The 18,260-nt window shown below is 42.6% G+C and overlaps 1 protein-coding gene across 6 annotated transcripts in view; it reads left to right on the top strand.

Moving 5' to 3' along the window:
- The first annotated feature begins 5,382 nt into the window (after window positions 1–5,382).
- Window positions 5,383–18,260, top strand: part of KIAA1210 (KIAA1210 ortholog) — a 45,853-nt gene continuing 32,975 nt past the window's right edge. The window contains exons 1-2 of one of the 6 annotated variants that reach the window (XM_055818083.1): window positions 5,383–5,586; window positions 6,492–6,579. In XM_055818083.1, coding sequence (XP_055674058.1) covers window positions 6,527–6,579 — 53 coding nt within the window. In that variant the 5' untranslated portion in view covers window positions 5,383–5,586; window positions 6,492–6,526. Of the gene's footprint in view, window positions 5,587–6,491; window positions 6,580–14,175; window positions 14,339–18,260 lie in introns of those variants that run through there. The other 5 variants (XM_055818084.1, XM_055818088.1, XM_055818085.1 and 2 more) reach the window with 5 other exon arrangements.

The raw sequence follows: 18,260 nt of genomic DNA on the forward strand, positions 1-18,260 counted from the left end.
TTTGACTGTGGGGACACAAAGGACAGATTTAGTATCCCAGTATCTCTTTGGCCATATTTTAGAGTTCAGTAATGCAGTGGATACCCCATACCAAAGTTTATCTTCACTCTTTCCTAAGAGGTGAATACAGTGTGTTTGTGGTAAACTGCAAGAAATGATTCAGACTCAGAATTACCGAACACTGGACTCAAAAAGACTGTATGTATTGCTGCTGTCTTTGAAATATTCTTTTTATTGAAGGAGCTTGCAGGATTTCCTCTAACAGGGAATAACAACAATAAAAATCCCCCAAATCCCACACATTGTACATGGTGTAAAACCAGACATAATTAGAGCAACATACAGTAATTAGACTCCAGAGCAAGTATTATGTCAGATTCTTCAGGCTTATATGCATGAATAAAAAGCTGATATAGTGCATAGTTAGAGGCCCCTGACTACACTGTCTCAATTTTAGAGATAGGATTTGACCCTCATTTTCCTCCTAATATTAATCACAGATGGATGTATAAACTCTGCAAGGCAGAAATCCTCTTATCTCCACTTCTTTGTTTTCTGCAGAGTACTGTGTTTGATTCCAACCCGGTTTGTTTAAAGCTCTGATAATGCAGCATTTAACAGTGATGCATGTTTAGTTGTTCCTTTAGTATTGAAAGGTTTTTGGTGAAAATTTCCAAGCCAGGCCCATTTGCCAGCCTGCGAACCTCACTTGTAAGAAAGCTGAATCCATTTCTGCTTCAGGAAAGTATTTCCTGAGTCACATTTATGTTAGCACACAGGTAAGCAATCCACACCAAAAGCAGAGAGAATTGGGGTATGGGAAGAGTGACTTGCAATGTTATGGTTCGACTTCTGTGCAGGGTTGATTCCTGGTTGTAGTGGAAGGAGTGCTTTACATGCAATTCAGCTGGAGCAGCACATTTTTGTAAATACTTGGGCAAGATCAAGTGCAGCATAAAATCTAATCTGAAAGTTCTCAATTAACCTAGGCTTCATTGGTCAATGGTAAAGAGACGAGAACTGGAATTCTGCTGGATTTGCCCCAAATACCTCATTTGATGTCCAGACACTGACAGGGTTACTTTTTCAGAGTTAAACAAATGAATAGAAAATGTCAGTTGTTGGAGGGTGTGCAGCCCTGCCCTAAAAGGAGGGGAGGGTCTATGCCGCTGCAGGTCTTCAACTGTGTTACAGGATGCAGGAGGGCACATGGTGCTTTCAGGCTGGCAGTGGCTGGGAAAGGTGCGGAGGCAAAATAACTGAGAAGTGCAAAATGTTGCTAAGGGTACAGATGCAACATGAATGTTAAGAAATACACAGAATCTTCATTATATAAAATCCAAGTGCATATAGATCAGTCACAATGGTGGTAGGGGGAGCTGCAAACCTTCAGTGAATTCTGACCTGATAGATGTGTTTTTTTCAACAGCAGAAATTACCAGAGGAATGCAGTCAAAATGCAACTTTGTTACAGTGACTAGGAGAGAGGGAACTAGACTGGCTTTTGGTAGAGGCTAAAGGCTAAAAAAGAGAGACAGAAGTCTGCCTTGTTAACCAGAAGTCAGTTCAGAGACGCCAGAATATAGAGAAAATCTGAAATGCTACGGTCTCTCAGCTTGCTGTAGGATTTCTACTCCTACGCCTATGTTTGTTTGAAAATAATTACAAAAAAATACAAACCAAACATCCATGTTTAAACACAGTTGGTGAATCACGGGATTTCCTAACTGTGTGACATCTGGTCCATCCCTGCTGCTTTGCACTGTGTACGTGTCCTGATCGCGTGCAAGCCAGCTCTGAGTGGACTTTTTTGCAAAGTGTGAAGTGTTCACTAGCTGAGAGCCAGAGAGGCAAGGATGTAGTTAGCCCTTAGAGATCCAGTTGTAAGAGGCTTGAAGAAAAGCAGTAGATGTCGGACACAAAATGTATTTTGAATTGCTGGTTATGTGTGTAGCTCCTCACACCTCTGCTGTCAGGCTGCTGGCATGTACCCTGTGTACATGTATATGTGTAGGAAGTGACGGTGGAAACATGCCAGTGTTTTTTAGCTCACTTTGAGCTTCCCCTGTTGGATTACTAGTTGCTGTTGGTTACTTATGTTGAAGAGGCCTTTTTTTTTGCAATGACGCAGGTGAAAGTGCCAGAGAAACAAGTAACTCTGATTTTGGGAGCTGTGTTTCGGTGCAAGCATTTCTCAGTGATCGGGTTGCTGGGCCTTGCTCAAACTTGCCTCCCTCATTCCCTTTGCAGAAATTGAGAAACTTGTTGGGAAGTTTATCAGGCGCTGGGAGCTCTGCTGCTATCTCTTCATCCCTGCCGGTGCTGCTGCGGGAGGGCAGCTTGCCACCTGGACTGCTTGTTTTCCTTGCAGACTCAGAAGGTGAAGCAAGGCCGATTTGGATGTGCAGTGATCACAGGAGGGTGGTGCAATGTTGGGTTGTTGAGGGAAAGTGGCGACACAGAGTTTGAAGAAGTCAGTGGGGAAGGCCATAATTTTCAAATTAAAGTGAGCCTAGACTGGTCTATTTCAGTCAAGCCAAGTCACAAACTTTAGAGGAAATCCAGATCTGATTCAACTTCCAGGTGTTTAAGCTTGCTGCCTTCCCTATCTTTAAGAAACATCTTTACATTGCCAAAGTCCATATTCTGTGTCTATTTGGCGTTCGTCTACTTTCCAAGCTGGAAACAGTTTTAATTAACTAACCAGCAGCAGAGCGGCCCATTTACTTTAGCACTTCAGAAATGAAGAGCTAACGTCTTTGGCTCTTTGGCTGTCAGACCTGGGGTACAGTACGTAACTGCTTACTCCCACTGATTTGCCTGTGGATGTAGAGCCATGATGTTTATCAACATCTCAGATTTCAGATCTGTACCCAAAAAGCTCAATGTGTAGCCTCTGGGAGCTGTGCTAGTGATAGGAAGGCAGAGCAGTGAATAATAAATGCTGCCATAGGATTGTAGAATCATAGAATCATTTAGGTTGGAAAAGACCATGAAGTGGCTTGGAGACTGATATGAAGATAGAGAATCAAAAAGGATTAAATCCTGAGGTGGTGTAATTATTTTTAATGAATGTTTACTAGTCTGTGCCTCTTAGAAAGTAAGGAGGTTTCTAGATGGTGAAATGTGTTTTGCTAAACTGTCAGTTCCTGGGAACAGGGCTATGTTTGACCTAAATGGAACCCAACAGATGAAGATTTGCATGTTCAAGTAAGTAACTTCAAGACAAAAATAAATGAAAGAAAAAATAATAATGAAAGGAAGCATATTCTGAAGGCACACCATCTGAGGAGGTTAGGAGACAGGGAATCTGCTTCATGTTAGCAAAAAGTTTGATCTTCTGAAGCTTGTGGGCCATATTCTACACCAGTTGAAGTGATGAAATTCTTCCAAAGCCGTCAGGATTACACCCTTCCACTGGCTTTAGGGATTGGGTCTTCCCACTGGAAGGCCATTTGATCTTTCTTGCTTTTAAATACAATTGTGACTTTCTCATGAGGTCTCTTTTATTTCTTACTATAAATGTTTCCATTGGCAGCATTTTCTGAACTAAATGCCAGGCAGGTTTCAGGTGCAATCCTACATCCAAGGGTTTGTATATTAAGCCCATCAGAAGGTTTCTTCAGTAATCTCCAGGAATTCCTTCTTGGTGGTCGTTACCCAGTAGTCGGATCCTTAATTTTGACCTCTTTTTGTTTGTTTGTTGTTTTTTGGGTTTTTTTTGTGGGCTTTCTGATGGGTGGAGACTAATGCTTTTTAGCTACCCTTTTCCTGTTAGGATTCGGAGTTCACCATGAAGTTATCTTGACTAGTGCAGTAGTGCAGTAATTCAGGACAACAGTGAAACTCATTTGGGTAAAACTTGAAGTAGTGTCATTGTATTTTTGATTCTTTGTCTTTTCCCAAGAGGGAGAAAGTGTATCTGCTTGAGGTCAGGTTTGATTTGCAGTTCTGTGGATGGCATTGAAGTTGACTGCTTGTAGAGGCTTTCTCTTCCTGCTAAGTGGGAAACTAGACTAGAATATAATTTGGTTCCTGTTTGTGATGGCTCTTGCATTTTATTATTTGTGTCATGGCTTTCCTTTGTGTGGGAGGCTTTATAGAAAAATGACAAATGGAGTTGTCTGTTCATAGATTGGAAAGTTCTGCACTGTTACGAATTTGATGTAGCTGAGTCAGTTATGGGACTTCTCAGCTGAGGTGCATTTCTCAACCTCCATGTCTCTTGTATGGGAAAGGTGTTAAAATAAAATATTTTTCCCAGGTATTCCAGAAGAACTGCTCCACCCTAGATCTGGTCTTGTTACTCAATGCCTTTAACTCATATAGAAACACTTGTATAAATACTCCCTCTTACTGGCTTGCCAGACCCAAGGATTCAAATACTATGTACTAGGCTGAAAACCAAAAATAAATTGGTTTTCTTCTGATCTTTTAGGAATGAGTGTAAATCTTTCCTTTGCAATTCTGACAATTATGAATTTATTTAAATATGCAAGCATGTGGGTTTTTTTCAAGAGCTGAGATTCTCACCAAGACATATGACTCCAGCAACAGGCTAACACTTTGTTACTGGCTGCTGGTACTCCCTAGCTGTGTGCAGGCAGCACAAACAATGTCTTGCCTCATCTCTCTGCTTTTACCTCAACAGGGGTCATTAACAGCCATGGTGTGGATTCATTTCCATATGAATTTAATACAATGTAATGTCAGAAATGTGTGTGGCTATGTTGTCCCCAGGGCTTGGGTCACCCCTGTGAATGAAGCTGCTTGAGGTTTATGTTCCCCAGCATTAAACCATAGCCATTTTCCTCCTTCCAGACCCAGTGAGGGTCTCCTTTAGTTGCGGTAGTAACAATGTTAGTGTACTGTCAGAGGGCATCACCAGGCAGTATTTTTCTCGTATGGGTGTGCTGGCTACTTTAAAGCCCAGAGCTTTTTGCCTGACCTTGCAATATTGCATGGATATATTTATTTATTTATTTTTCTTCTGTTAATGTGCAGAATAGCTTGTTAGAATAGATTGTGATTTACAGTGAGATGGGATAATGCCTGTTCTGGAAGGTCCCATGCACCCCTTATGTGCTGGAAATGATTACGGTTTTTAGTGGTTATTTCAAAGATGTTGCAAGTATCTTCTGTAGCCTTTCTCTGCCTAAAAAATAACAATAAAAATTAATCTCCTCAGGGCTTCTTCACATCCTAATTACAACCAAGCCTCTCATTAGTCCCACAGGGAGACAGAATCAAATGCCATATGGTATTTTACACTTAGGATGCTGTGCTTACCAAGAGCTGGAAGGAGACAGGAAAAGGGGGAGTTAACAATTCATAACCATGTATGGAACAGGCACAGCCCTCCTTGGACCCAGTTCAGCAGAGTCTGAGGGCCTCAGATCAGGAACTTTATCTGGCTAGTAATTGCATCGGCATGCTGGCTTTCTTGTGTGCGTGTGTGGGCATTTGGTGAGCAGGATACGAAGCAGAATCTTTGTGCTGGCATCCACACACAAGGATGAATTAAATGCACACATGCCTCCCGGGAAGGACCATGGCTGGATTCTACGGTTGCCTGAAAAGTAAAAAGTAAGTGCCATGCTAAGCCCTCCCCTCCACCTTTCCAAACTGAGCTGAGGCTAGTGGGTACTTTGAAATTCTGTCTTTGTTGTATTTTAGCAGCAGCACTGAAAAAAATGCTTATACCTTGAGACTGAAGTACCATTCTGAGTACAAAAGTGTGAAAAATCATTCCTGCCTGAAATACCAAATCGATCAAAATTGGTCATGTTTTTTTTCTTCAGAGGTATAAACATGAAATGCTGAAAAAGGAGTTAAGAATCTTTTCCTCTCTAATTATAACAAGAAGGAAAATGTTGTCTTCCTTATTGATTAGCTATATTGTTTATTTATTAACACATAAAAATGAGAAATACAGAAATGCACACTGGCTTTTAAAAAATGTTCATTTAGAATCTGGCAGTAAATGCTCTTTGAGAACTTGATGTGCTCAGTTTTTATATAAGGAACCTGAGGTTTGATTCTGTAGTTGCTCCCCGTTGAGAGATTTGGTTGTATTTAAAGGAAATATTTTTTTTTATTGCTTCACTGACATAATTCTGTTGGAGCAGACTGTAAAGGTAGAAGAGGATGCAACAATGCATGTTAGTATTTGTGCTTTAAACCACCATGAAGATACATTCTAGTTTTCTTTTGACATTGTCCCTGCTAAGGAATGGAACAAAATTTTCTGTTGCAAAAACTGAACAGTGGTTTTTCATCATGTTTTGCTTTAGCAGACTGTAGAGGGCTCTATTCTTGCACACAGTATGAGATTACAGAAAGTGAAAATGCACAGTGAAAGGCAAGCAAAGTTGTATCTCAAGGCTTAAGATGTGAATGCTGATAGCTAAATGTATGGGTAAGTCCTTTTTAGCAGAGGGAAAAATAGGTAGTTCAAAGATTCACTCTTTCTCCTTGTCTCTCTCCTAAAGGTTGTATCCCTCATACCAACAGTTTGTCTCACATTATGCTAGTGGAAAGAGGCGTTTTCAAAGGCACATCAATCTTGTTGGATTTCAGGTAGCATTTCCATCCCATATTGACTTTTGTCTTCCTTTGAAATTTCTAACAGTGTCTATGAGAAGGAATTAATATTTGGAGAGTAAGTCTGCCTTAGATAAAGGGGAAGAATGCAATCAGAACTAGCAAAAGGGCTAAGAGTGAGTCCTGATGAAGGTAGGAGGATTGACACTTGAAAGAAAAATCAATTTACATTGTTTGTTTTATGCTAAGTTGTTTTTCCCCCAAACCCTCCAGCATCTAATGAAGTTAAAACAAACTTGGAGGTCTGAGAGAGGCTATAAAGGCCGGGTGGGTGAAGCTTTTTTCATGTGGCATACAATCTCTTCTTTACTGGTGGATCTCCACCTGATCTGTGGGGAATAGGGTTTTTTTTCATCAACAAATTCTTCTTTCTTGTTACTCTTCAGTTATGTCTTTACACTTGATATGTGTGTAGATTGTATTCCTTGATCTGTTCTTTCAGCCCTGTGATGTGTTCCCAAGTGGATTAGTGCAACTATTAATACTCTGCAGTCTTTACAAATTTTATATGCTGCTTTGGCTGTGATTGTTGGCAGTTAAAATGAATCTAAGACACCAATTGCAGTAACAGTGATGTTTTTAGCCTGAAATTAATTTTGGATTAAATTTAGTTGGAGTTTGACATGAAGTGTTTGTCCTTCTGGACAAATGAGTCACTGGAACGGCTTTCCTAAATCCTCACATGGTCATTTGACCTGTAGGAGTTACTTTGCTTTCTGAATGAAAGCTGTTTTGGAATGAAATTACTTTTATGTTTTAAACAATTGGCTTGGGTGCCAGTAGTGATTTAGACAAAGCAATGTAGAGCTCAGTGAAGGCCATAAAACCTGCCACTGATGCTGAGAAAGAGGGGGTCCATCCAGGGCTTTATGCTGCTGGATGCTAGCTAACGCACCTGGGCTGTTTTAAAAGTTGCTTTGGGTAGTGCTCTGCTGTGTTGCTGTCACATTTACTTTCACTCCCCCACATTTTTCAAGGGGAAGCAAAGGCTCTGTCTTGATACATGGATAATGTATGGCTGAATCTGATCTTTGTGCAGAGTCTCCTGTCTCTGTGCTTTGTTAATGTTCTTTTATGAGATGTCACAAAAAAAAAATAATGCCCAAAGGTATCCACCAGGTAATTCTTCATCACAGCCCCAATCTTGGCTGCTATTCCACTGAAATGAAAGTTGTAGATTGCTTTCATATTTCTCTTTGACCAGCATCTGGATTCTGAATAATCTTAAATTGTTATTCTACTATGTTTATAGCTCATCATCCTTGTTGCAAAGTTTTGTTGTGCTTCATCCTAGTATGGTGCCAGAAATAAATATTAGACCTGGACAGATATGATGAAGTTTTCTAAAGTCTGTGGAGGGATCTTTTTATACATTGCTCAATTTTTGGTACTAGCCAAATATATAGTTATGAGCTGAAAATGTGGTTGCTTGAATAGTAAGGTTCACTGATGGTCAACACAAACTGCCAATTTCCAAAGACAAATATAGTATGCTAGAAGCTATATAAAATATTTGGCTGAAGGCTTTGCATGCCAGCTCAGAACTGGTTTCTGTAGCAGACTGTAAGGAAATGTATTTAACTGTTCTGTACTTAATGTGGTCACTCAGGGCTTCATGGTGCCTTTCATGAGCAATCCCAGAATTATGGACATATTTCAGTTTGAATGTCTTTGCTATGCCAAGCTCTGCACTTCCAGTGGGATACTGTGTTCTTTTCTTATAGTCTGAAATGATCAGAAAATTTTGATGTGCACTCTTGTCCTGCAAAGAGGTTCAGCATCTGAGTAAACTGAGTTGAACAAGGGATGCATCAGTGTAATTTTCAATACATTTTTGGATTGTTTGAGATGGAAGTCATTGCACATGTGGAATGATGTTATGACCATGAAATTGAGTAAAATGTGTTTTCTGGGTTAGGTGCTGTTTCTGTGTTGCTGTAGCTTGCATTGTTGCCTGTTCAGATGAGCATCAGGAAGTGGTTTTGGTGTTTACTGGGATTATTGCAAAGATGGTATGGTGCTGTCCACATGATGGATAACCAAGTAGGCTCAGATGTCTGTTCACTGCTTCCCACACCTTCACCCCAAGCCCTCTTGTTGGAGAGGCTTGTAGAGGACAGTGGAAGGAGTGCCAGAAGTCCCTTGGTCCTTGGTGCGTAATACGCTTTTTACAGCTGTTATATGTGTGTGGAGTCCTTAGAGCCTTTGGTTCCCCCTCCACAGCAAGCAGCTGCTGTTTTAGCTTGGACACTAGCAAGTGGATTGGAAGTGTTTTAAAGCTCCACAAACTGCTATCAAAGTAGCAACTTGGCACTGTGAGTAATGGGGCAGTTTAAAACGCTTGGCTCTTCTCTGTCAGCAGCTCGTTCGCCTCCTGTGGCCTCTCTCACTTTTTGGAGGCATGTCATCACCATGGGGTCTAAGTAGCTATGTTTATTGACTGTCCACAGTACATGACACTGCTCTTTGGCACAGTTTTAGATATGGAGCATCTCTCCAGGACTCACAGGTTGTTTAAAGTGAGATGCTGAGTTCCCTGGCTATCCCTGCCTGTGGCATCCTCCACATACCTGGGCTTGGCTTGGCTCAGCAGCGGTCCATAGGCTCAGTGGGGCTGGCAGCTGTCAGGAGGCCGTGTGGCTTCCATGTTGGTGCATGCTGCCTGGAAGCTGTGGCAGAGCTAGTGCTGTGGTCCCATGGTGATCTAGGGGGTCTGCCTGTGTGGCCAGTGAATTCTGGTGAGGTGAAATTCTTCACATGAACACTTTGGAATTCTGAAATGTGTTTGTGTACCTGTCTTTACACCACTTCAACACAATATTTCCCAGGGAGGGCAAGAATTACTCATTTTCAGTTTTTCCATGTTTTTTTTTATTGAGATGAAAACATCTGAGGATGAAAGGTGCTTCCTGCCCGGCAAAGCTAGTTCATCAGTGCAGAGACTCCCTGGATCTACACAGGGGTGACAATACTGGGTATCAAGAAATAGGTGCAAGAGGCACAGCATTGGACAGAAGTGCTGTGCTTTTGTAGAAAGCGGAGAGCTCTCCCAGCTGGGGCCAAGTCAGAGAGGGTGAGCTGAGGTGGAAGGAATCCTTGGACATTGGGAGTCTTTCAGTGGAATCTTTGAATATGCAACCTATGAACATGTTCCTGTACATGGCAATTATACAGAGCATTTGGACATTTGTGAGTATTTTGTCTTCAGCCCACAGGAATTGTTCATTACAATGCCTGGTATTAAATGTGTGGAGGCTTAAGTGCTGTTTTCTTACTTAAGAATAGTAGAGAGGGTGAACAAAAGCAGTCAGGAGGTAGCAGAGCCATGGCACTGCAAGCATTTGAGCACAATTAGTACAATAGTGCTGTATTATTAACAAAAAGATCAACTATTTCTCTTTGTTGATTCATTCCATTTGATTCACCTCTGTGCAAGAAGCTCAGTTCTGGCTTAATACACCAGTGAGTCACTCCGCGCCTCCGAGTCCTTGTTCTGTTCATGCTTCTCCCTGGACAGTGTTTGTTTTAGCAGCCACCATGATGCGGCGCGTTTGCTGTCTGTAGGCAGAAGAATTCCAACCAGGCATGCCAGTTTGCTTTCAGCAGAACATCCCTTTCCCTATCACTGAGGTGCTGAGTATTTGGCAGATATGTACCTCTAATGCTGCCTGTCTGACTTCTCTTGCAGTGGAGCAGAAAATTCTTGGTTTGGGACAATCTGCCGAGTGTGATTCTCACTTTTCTGCACCATTTGGCAGGTTTTTTGTCTACATTATTTTGCCAGACTGAGCAATGAAAACATCTTGTCATAACTTTGCCTTGTGTTCTCTTCTTATACAAAAACTTCTGCTGCTCAAAGTGTCTAGCTTGTACCTTTACAGCCAACTGGAGAGATGAATTTGTCATTTCCTCCTTGTACAGAGGTCTAGAAAGTTTAATAGCCGTGTTGCGAAGGCCTAGAATTGGCTTTAGAAGCTGAAATCTGTCTACAGATAAGTGAGACAAAGATGTAGTAGGTCCAATCTGTACTTCCAGTAGATAATTACCTGAGCTGGTGTAGGGCAGCTAGAGCTGATTACTAGCCAAACTTAGGAAAATCTGAGATAAGTCTGTCTGTGGGGAAATCAAGAAAATCCCAAGGTAATTCCAAGGTTGATTCCCCCCCGTAATTTCTCCTAAAGGTTGCTGCTATAAGAAAACAGTTGAGCAGGAGGTGCTGTGCTCTAACATGATCCAAACGTACAGTTCTGCATTAAATCTGTTGTAGTTTCGAGGCTGGTGAAAATATGATGGATTAAGGTGTTTTAAACAGTATTTTGAATACAGCAAATAATAACTGCAAACTTTTTGATTTTTTTTAAAATCTTGTTATATTATTCATAATAATTTTTATCAAGATGGCAGGTGGCCCTCCAAGACTCCATTGTGGGAGTCACTGTTTAAACAAACAAACAAAAAAAGTCAACCAGTTCATGTCCCGTCTGAGTTTGCTTGCAGATGCTGAGCTGTCACTGATCATCACTGCGTTAACAGTCAGGGTTGTCCTAACAGCTCAACATTTCCAACACAACGTGCATGAGAAAGCTGAGACCTGGGCCACATACATCATTATTCATTTTTTAACTGTGTCATTATACCGGTGTGTTGCTGCTGCATTCATATAGGTACAAGGTATTCTGTGGTCTATCGTATCCTGCCACCATGCTATAGCTTATTGGTACCTTTGTGACTGTTGTGGTTTAACCGCAGCCAGCAGCTAAGTCCCACGCAGCTGCTTGCTCCCTCCACTTGTTGGGATGGGGGAAAGAATCAGAAGAGTAAAAGTGGGAAAACTCATGGATTGAGATAAAGACGGTTTAACAGGTAAAGCCAGACCACGCACACAAGCAAAGCAGCCCAAGGCGTTCATCCAGCACCTGCCATGGGCAGGCGGTGCTCAGCCATCCCCAGGACGGCCGGGCTCCAGCACGCGTGACGGTGCCTGGGGAAGGCAAACGCCATCGCTGCAAACGTCCCCACATTCCTCCTCCTCCCCCAGCTTTATACGCTGAGCATGACGCCATACGGTGTGGGACATCTCCTGGGTCAGCTGGGGTCACCTGCCCCGGCTGTGCCCCCTCCCAGCTCCTTGTGCCCCCCAGCCCACTGGCTGGCTCTGTGCCAGCCCTGCTCAGCAATAGCGAAGACACCCCTGTGTCAGCAGCGCTGTTCCAGCACAAATCCAAAATGTAGATCCATACTAGTTACCGTGAAGAAAATGAACCCTGTCCCAGCCCAAATCAGTACACTGTTAGAGGGGATTGTAGCCCTCTCCACTGGAGCAGGGTAACTTGACTGTGCAGACAAAGCTGCCTGATTATGATTTTTAACCATCTAGCCAGAGCTAAGGCAGCTTTCCAGCTTCAGATTTTTGTGGTGCTTGTTTCTTTTGGCCTCTGAGTTTCAAGAATCTGGTGCTAATTAGTGAACTACGTTTGACTTTTATTCATGATGAATTCATTTATGCTTATTCATTCTCAAAAATATGTTAACTGTGTGCTTTTGCCAGGGCTTGTAAGTATTGCTCATCTAACAGCGTGGTTCTGATCCACACAGTAGTTCGGATACAAATGGCATGTATTTGAATGCTCTAGCTCAGAGTTATGATGCAGACATCATGTTAATCATCAAGCTGTCTGTGCACATGGGAAAATACAGATCTGACAGAGGTGCAGAGGAGTTGTTTGCTAGTTCACTCTAGCAGTCAAACTGCTTTCCATCATCTCCGTTTAGTGAAAGGAATGTTCCAGAAGTGGAAACTTCATTGCTTTCCTTCAAAAAAAGCAGATTGTCTTATTGCTTCCTTTCTTGTAGCCTTGGCCTGTGAAGACCTTACAGAATGTCTGTTCACATCTGATTCCCCCCGCCACTGCCTACTTGTCAGTACCCCATCTTGCAGTTCTTGCTTTTTTGTCACCCGCCTGGGTTTTTCTACTGTCATGCAACCTCTCTGCTGCCTGATGCTACCGTATCACCTTCTTCAAAACACAGTTGAATACAGCTTGATACTTCATTGGTGCAAAACAGCATTAGCTCAGATAATCTTATTTAATATGATCCTATTTTAGAGAGGTATTTGTGTCTGGAATCCTGGAGAAGCAGGATCCCTTTTTTGTGGTTGCTCATACTAAAGAGGAAAGTCAGTAGATGCCCTTGGGACAGGAATGGCTCAGAAGCTGCTTTAAGCACATGTATTACCTCCCTTGGTTCTAACAGTTCTCCGTGTGCTTCAAGACCAAGTGTACTTCAGAAGCTGCCTAACTTGAGGCTTCAGAGAGAGCAGCCACGAGTGAAGAGCAGGGACAGCAGGAGGTTTCCTTTAGAGCAAAAAAAGGGAGACCCCCAAAGTTCACACATAGCTGCAGAAGAGTTCCTTCTACAAGGCTAGAAGCTGCCCCAGACCTTCCTTGATCAGGAGCCAAAATGGGGTCTGAATTCCAGAAATACCCGCAGGCAGTGGGAACTCAGGGGGTTTAGCCAGCCAGACACAGTATGTTTCAACATAGGAAGGAGCTGGCTTTGTTTTTATTTTTGTGTGTGTGCAGGCAGTAGATGTTGCCCCAACTAGGTTTTGGGACTTCACATGAAGAGAGATTTCCTGAGCTTCCTGCCAAAGGCAGCCTCTGAGACCACAAAGCCTGTGTTTTATTTGCTTTCTTGTAGCCAAAAGATGGCTCACTGTTTTTATGACAGTTTGATCTTCAGAGTGAAAATTTGTAACACAGTTCACCCTGGAAATTTCTGTTAGCCTCTCCTTTTTTTCAGTGTACTTTGAATTCTTGGGCATTAAATACCTATACTATCTCCTCTTGGTAGAAATGTGTCCTGGGAATTTTGATCTGTCTGAAAGTTTGGGGTTTTTTTTCGCCATCCTTAAGCTGCTTTTTAACCCACAAATTGAGGGATAAGTGACTGTTTTGGAAAAACCTTAAAAAACAGAAAGATTTAAACATAGTCTTAAGTCCCATGTTTCGGTTCTGGCATTCAGTTCACTATTGTTTCAGCCTCATTTCCCCTGCAATATTCAAACAGCTTAATTTGGTAAAAATGCCTCCAGACTCTTTCTTTCAGGCCCAGGATGAAATGATTCTTCATATACTGTGAGAATTAGGTCTTGGAAATCAGTGTGAGACTCAAATACAGGAGTATGGCAGATATGCATGCTACTCTTGCGAAATTTTATGGTTTTTGTTATTCATCTTTTTGTTGGCAGTGTCAGTGGGTATGATTCCAGCATGCTGGTCTCCCATAGTGGAGGTAGTGCTTAACTTCCCCATAGGGCTTGTAAGCTTTCCAGGCATTCAGTGTGACCATCTCGATTCCACCGGTAAAGAAACTCAAAGCTGAGTGATAAATAACTTGACTACTGCTGTCAGTCCAGTAATTTGCCCTTTTATCCAGCGGTAGAGCCAGGAAAATCAGCCAATTCTCCCAAGTCCCAGCCCAGTAGTCTCCATCTGCTAGGATATGTTTAAAAGATGAGCTCTGTCTTAGAGATTTTACTGTTTAAACTAATAATTGTCACCTTCACAGTTTGCAGATATTGGCAATTTCCATGGAGTTTTTTCAGACATGCAGTTTTTCAAGCCCCTGTAGAGCATGTTGAAGCCGGCTGATGGTAAACTCCTTTCCTTAGCTACCTTTTGCTGATCCCCGTGAAGCAGCCCGTGGACTCCCAGGGCTCTGCACACCACAGGTCAGATATCAGTCATCTAACTTTACGTTGGGAGGCCACAGGTGGAGCAAAATTAATTAGGAATTTGGAGAGGGGGTAAAAAGCACATGCACAAGCTAGAAAACAGTGGCCAAATATGCCCACCACCCAGGTCTGGGATGGAAAATTATGTGCGTTTGTTGAATTAGCCACATGGAGAGGCAGAGACAGTAAGCTTTACTTTTATTTCCATTCTTAACTCTCTGACATCTTGACTCTGCCAGCATGAGGCATGCCTGCTGTTTAGTGATAGTGGCTTGATGTTTCCTGTTGCTTTGCTCTTTGAAACTGTTTCCAAAGGCAGTAACACTTACTGGGTGTAGCTCCCAAACTGGCAAAGGCAGCCTTTGGTTATATCCTTGATTTTTAAATGTATGTTCCCCCTCCCTCCCAACTACTCGAAATGCATCCGTGTCAAGTAGATCTTAAGAGTGTCTCTTACTGTTGGCATGGTACTAGCTCTTTAGCACAGTTGCTGGATGACTACTGCTGCTTTTCCATCTTTTTAGGAAGAGTGGAAGAAGATCCCCATTCCAGCTGTTTCCTGAATTTCCCCAGTGTGGTAGTGTGAAGAAAAAGAATTACTACATGGGAAAAGCACTGACTTATTCCTATGCTAATGCCAAATAGTGCAATTCAGCTGGGTCATTTAATGTACATTCCTTAAAAACAGAGGCAGTCTGAGCCCAAAATACTGGCTGAGCTCTTGCGTGTGCTTAGATGATGACCATGTTAGTGCCAGTCTTGGTCTGAGCAAAGGTCTGTCACATTTCTCCTGATTGGTGCAGATTAGAAAATACACTGGAAAAACTATGTGATAAATTATTATCAGGGACGGGCTATTCAGAAACATTTTGTTTAGATTTTGGCAAACAGGTAGATATTTGCTCTGTTGTCTGGGCAGATAGAAACTTGCAGTGGAGATCCTTGCACTGACAGTAACTACACAAGGTCATGCTAATAAGCACTGCAGAGTGATTAGGTGTACAAGGGCAGCTTGAAGTGGCATGTCCAAAACAGGTTGATCTATCTGGCCTGGGTGCCAAGCGTTGCAAAGCTATAGTAGTTTCAACTTCAGTTTGGTATCTTGAGCTCAGTACAAACTAACAGCTGCTCTGCTGCTGGTACCTGCTGCAGGTTTAAGGTGACACAGGCCTGCGTGTGCACGCTGCAGTTGTGTTCCCACGTGCAGGGTGACCGTTCTGCAGTGATGTAGCAAATGGCATGACTGCTGAGAGGGAGTGGAGACCAGGCAGCGTGCAGGGGACGGAGGCATTTACTCTCCCAGTTCCTGGACTGGTAACAGAGTGCATTTCCACTTTTTTTCTGTAGTAGCTTATGAACGTTTTTGTCTCATTTGCCCTTCCCCCTGCTTATCCTTTTGGCTTCTCACACAATTACAGACTGAGCCTGTGCGACTGTATGAAAGGCATTTCCTCCTGTTACTTTTTTTTTTCAGTCAGCTTCAGCCCACCAGCTGCTTTCCATTAGTGTTACACACACACTCACTAGGAGAGCAGCACATAATGCTTCAGGCACTGCTGAATAGCAGAAATCCTTCAGAACTGCTGTCAGACAGAGGCTTCTCAAAGCAGATTGTAGGTTAAAAGAGTTCAGCACATTGGGGCCTGTCTTCTGACAAGCCTTCTCAGAGAAGCCAAGGTGTGGGGACAGAGGGCAGTGAGGGGGTGTTGGCTGAAGGCAAAGTGTGTGAAAGCTGTGAATGGATCTCTTTATGTGAATGGTTGTTTGCTCTGGAAATCTCCTCAAGGGTAGGAGGTGAATGCTGCCTGTTGCTGTGGGTAATTATGACCCCCTGGTCATAACTTATCCTGGGAGAGTATTCTATTGATATTAAATATTATCTAGGTGCTTATCCAGACTTCCTGATCGCTACTATTACTGTATCATTGGTAATCCTTGGAAAAGGACCTTACACTTTCTTAAACTCTCCCTCCTGTGAAAATGACAAGAGCAATATTCAGTAACAATGTAAACTCTTCCCCTCGCTGTTATCAATGGAGGCAGTAGCAAGAGTCCTAATGTAAACTGCTGTTTGTGCTGTTCTCTTGTGCTTACCTAAAACGGCCACGGTCTGGCTAGGGACATACCAGCTAGGAGCTGGTAAAAAAAGCTGGGATTTTCATCCTAGAAACACTACAGTATACAAGAGTACAATGGGATCAGCTGTGCAAGGTCAGATCCCAGTTCCTGCTGTCATGTTGGGTCGTACGCTGTTTCAGCAAAGGTGTGTGGGGATCCCACACTATTCAGCATGTTCCCTGAACCTGGACCTGGAAGTGCAGTTCGCTCTGCTCATTGCATGGAGGGCAAAGGGCTTCTATTGAGCTTCTGATATGCTCAAGGGATGTGAAAATGAGATAGGAATCTTGCTGGCTCTGCTGCTGCTTTATGACTGACTGAAATCCTGTTCCATGGAGTAGCAGAGGGTAAACTTTACTTCACTTAAGTGTCATTGGATTAATGAGTTCATTGATAGTTAGCTTTGTAGGGTTCCTTGAGAACAAAGCCATCAGCCACATTTTGTCAGAACAAAGTCCTCTAATGTGCTTTAGTAAGACTGAGTGAAAATTTAACCTGTCAGTCACCTTTTTGCTGCGGTGAAAATTTAACCTGTCAGTCACCTTTTTGCTGCGGAACGTAATCTGAATACTAGACCATCCTGCATTCTCTGTCTCTTTGAAACTCGGTGCTGAGAAGAAACAGAGAGGGGCTTTCTCTGAGGTCCTGCTGTAGCTTGAAATGTATTCTTGGGGGAGGCTGGCTGCAGGATGGTGGCCTAGAGAACCAGATGAAGGAAGTGTATTTCCCAGTGATGATCCATCTTGCTGTGCAAAGTGTGTGTTCTGAAATGTGGAGCATAAGCTTGATTTCAAATAATTTTTGTAGCGTGAAGGAAATTGGTCTTTAAAAGCTCCAGGCAAAAATTTCACCTCTTTCTCTTGGCTGCTTGCCATTGTCTATCTTCTGTAGGCTATAAAGATGCTAACTGAATCCAGTACTTTATATTCTTGAGTCTTTATTTCCTCAAGCATTTATTGGGTAGGAAAGAGGCTGTTCAGGATTCAACATCTCCTTTGATCTCTCTATCATAAGGCCTTCCGGAATGCTTATACAGAAGCATGGGACTAAAGCTGAAGAAACACTAAAGGTGGGGTAGGAGCTTCCTTGCTGTGCAGTCTCCAAGTGTTCTGCTCCACTGGAGAGACAGCAAGGAGGCTGTGTCCTGTTTCAGAGACTGAGCAGAAAGCGTCTGTCTTGGGCCTTTGTTAAATGCAGGAGACTTGAGGACTGTACAATGTTAACTTCCCAGGAGTCCTTAAATACACAAACCAAGCAGTGAAAGGGAATTGTCTTTTCTTCTTTTAGCTTCCCCCGCCCCGCCCCAATGTAGGTAGTCAGTAATGTACTCATCTGGGAAGAGGGAATGGTCAGAACACCACCCTGGGACTTTATTTCTTTTTCCCTGTCACTGCCCTCCCATAGAGCACTCCAGATATCTGGCCAGTTGCCCCATTTGTAGCAGGGAGACAGGAATTTTTCTCCAGTTCCTGGAGATTCTTTTTTTTCTCTTAAGACTCATTAGTTCCTTTAATGAGTTGAAGAGCCTCAAGTGAATGCAACACAGCAGGGTTATTAATAGAAGTTTTGTATGGGATAGCAGGGAGCCTAGATCTAAACCATCAAACCATGTGAAGGTAGTGGTGATTGCTAAGTAGGTCCTGCTGCCTGCTTTGAAAGTAAAGCAAGCCCTGCAATTTTGCAGGAGGTTTTTTTTTTTTTTGCTTTAAAATACACCCTCGCAATGCAAATAAAGTCTAGTAATACCAGATTTTTTGTTGTGATTGCATCTGTATAGGAAGCCACTTCACAGTTTGCAAGT

Source organism: Falco peregrinus, chromosome 13 (assembly GCF_023634155.1).
Source record: "Falco peregrinus isolate bFalPer1 chromosome 13, bFalPer1.pri, whole genome shotgun sequence".
In the NCBI taxonomy this organism is placed as follows: Eukaryota; Metazoa; Chordata; class Aves; order Falconiformes; family Falconidae; genus Falco; species Falco peregrinus.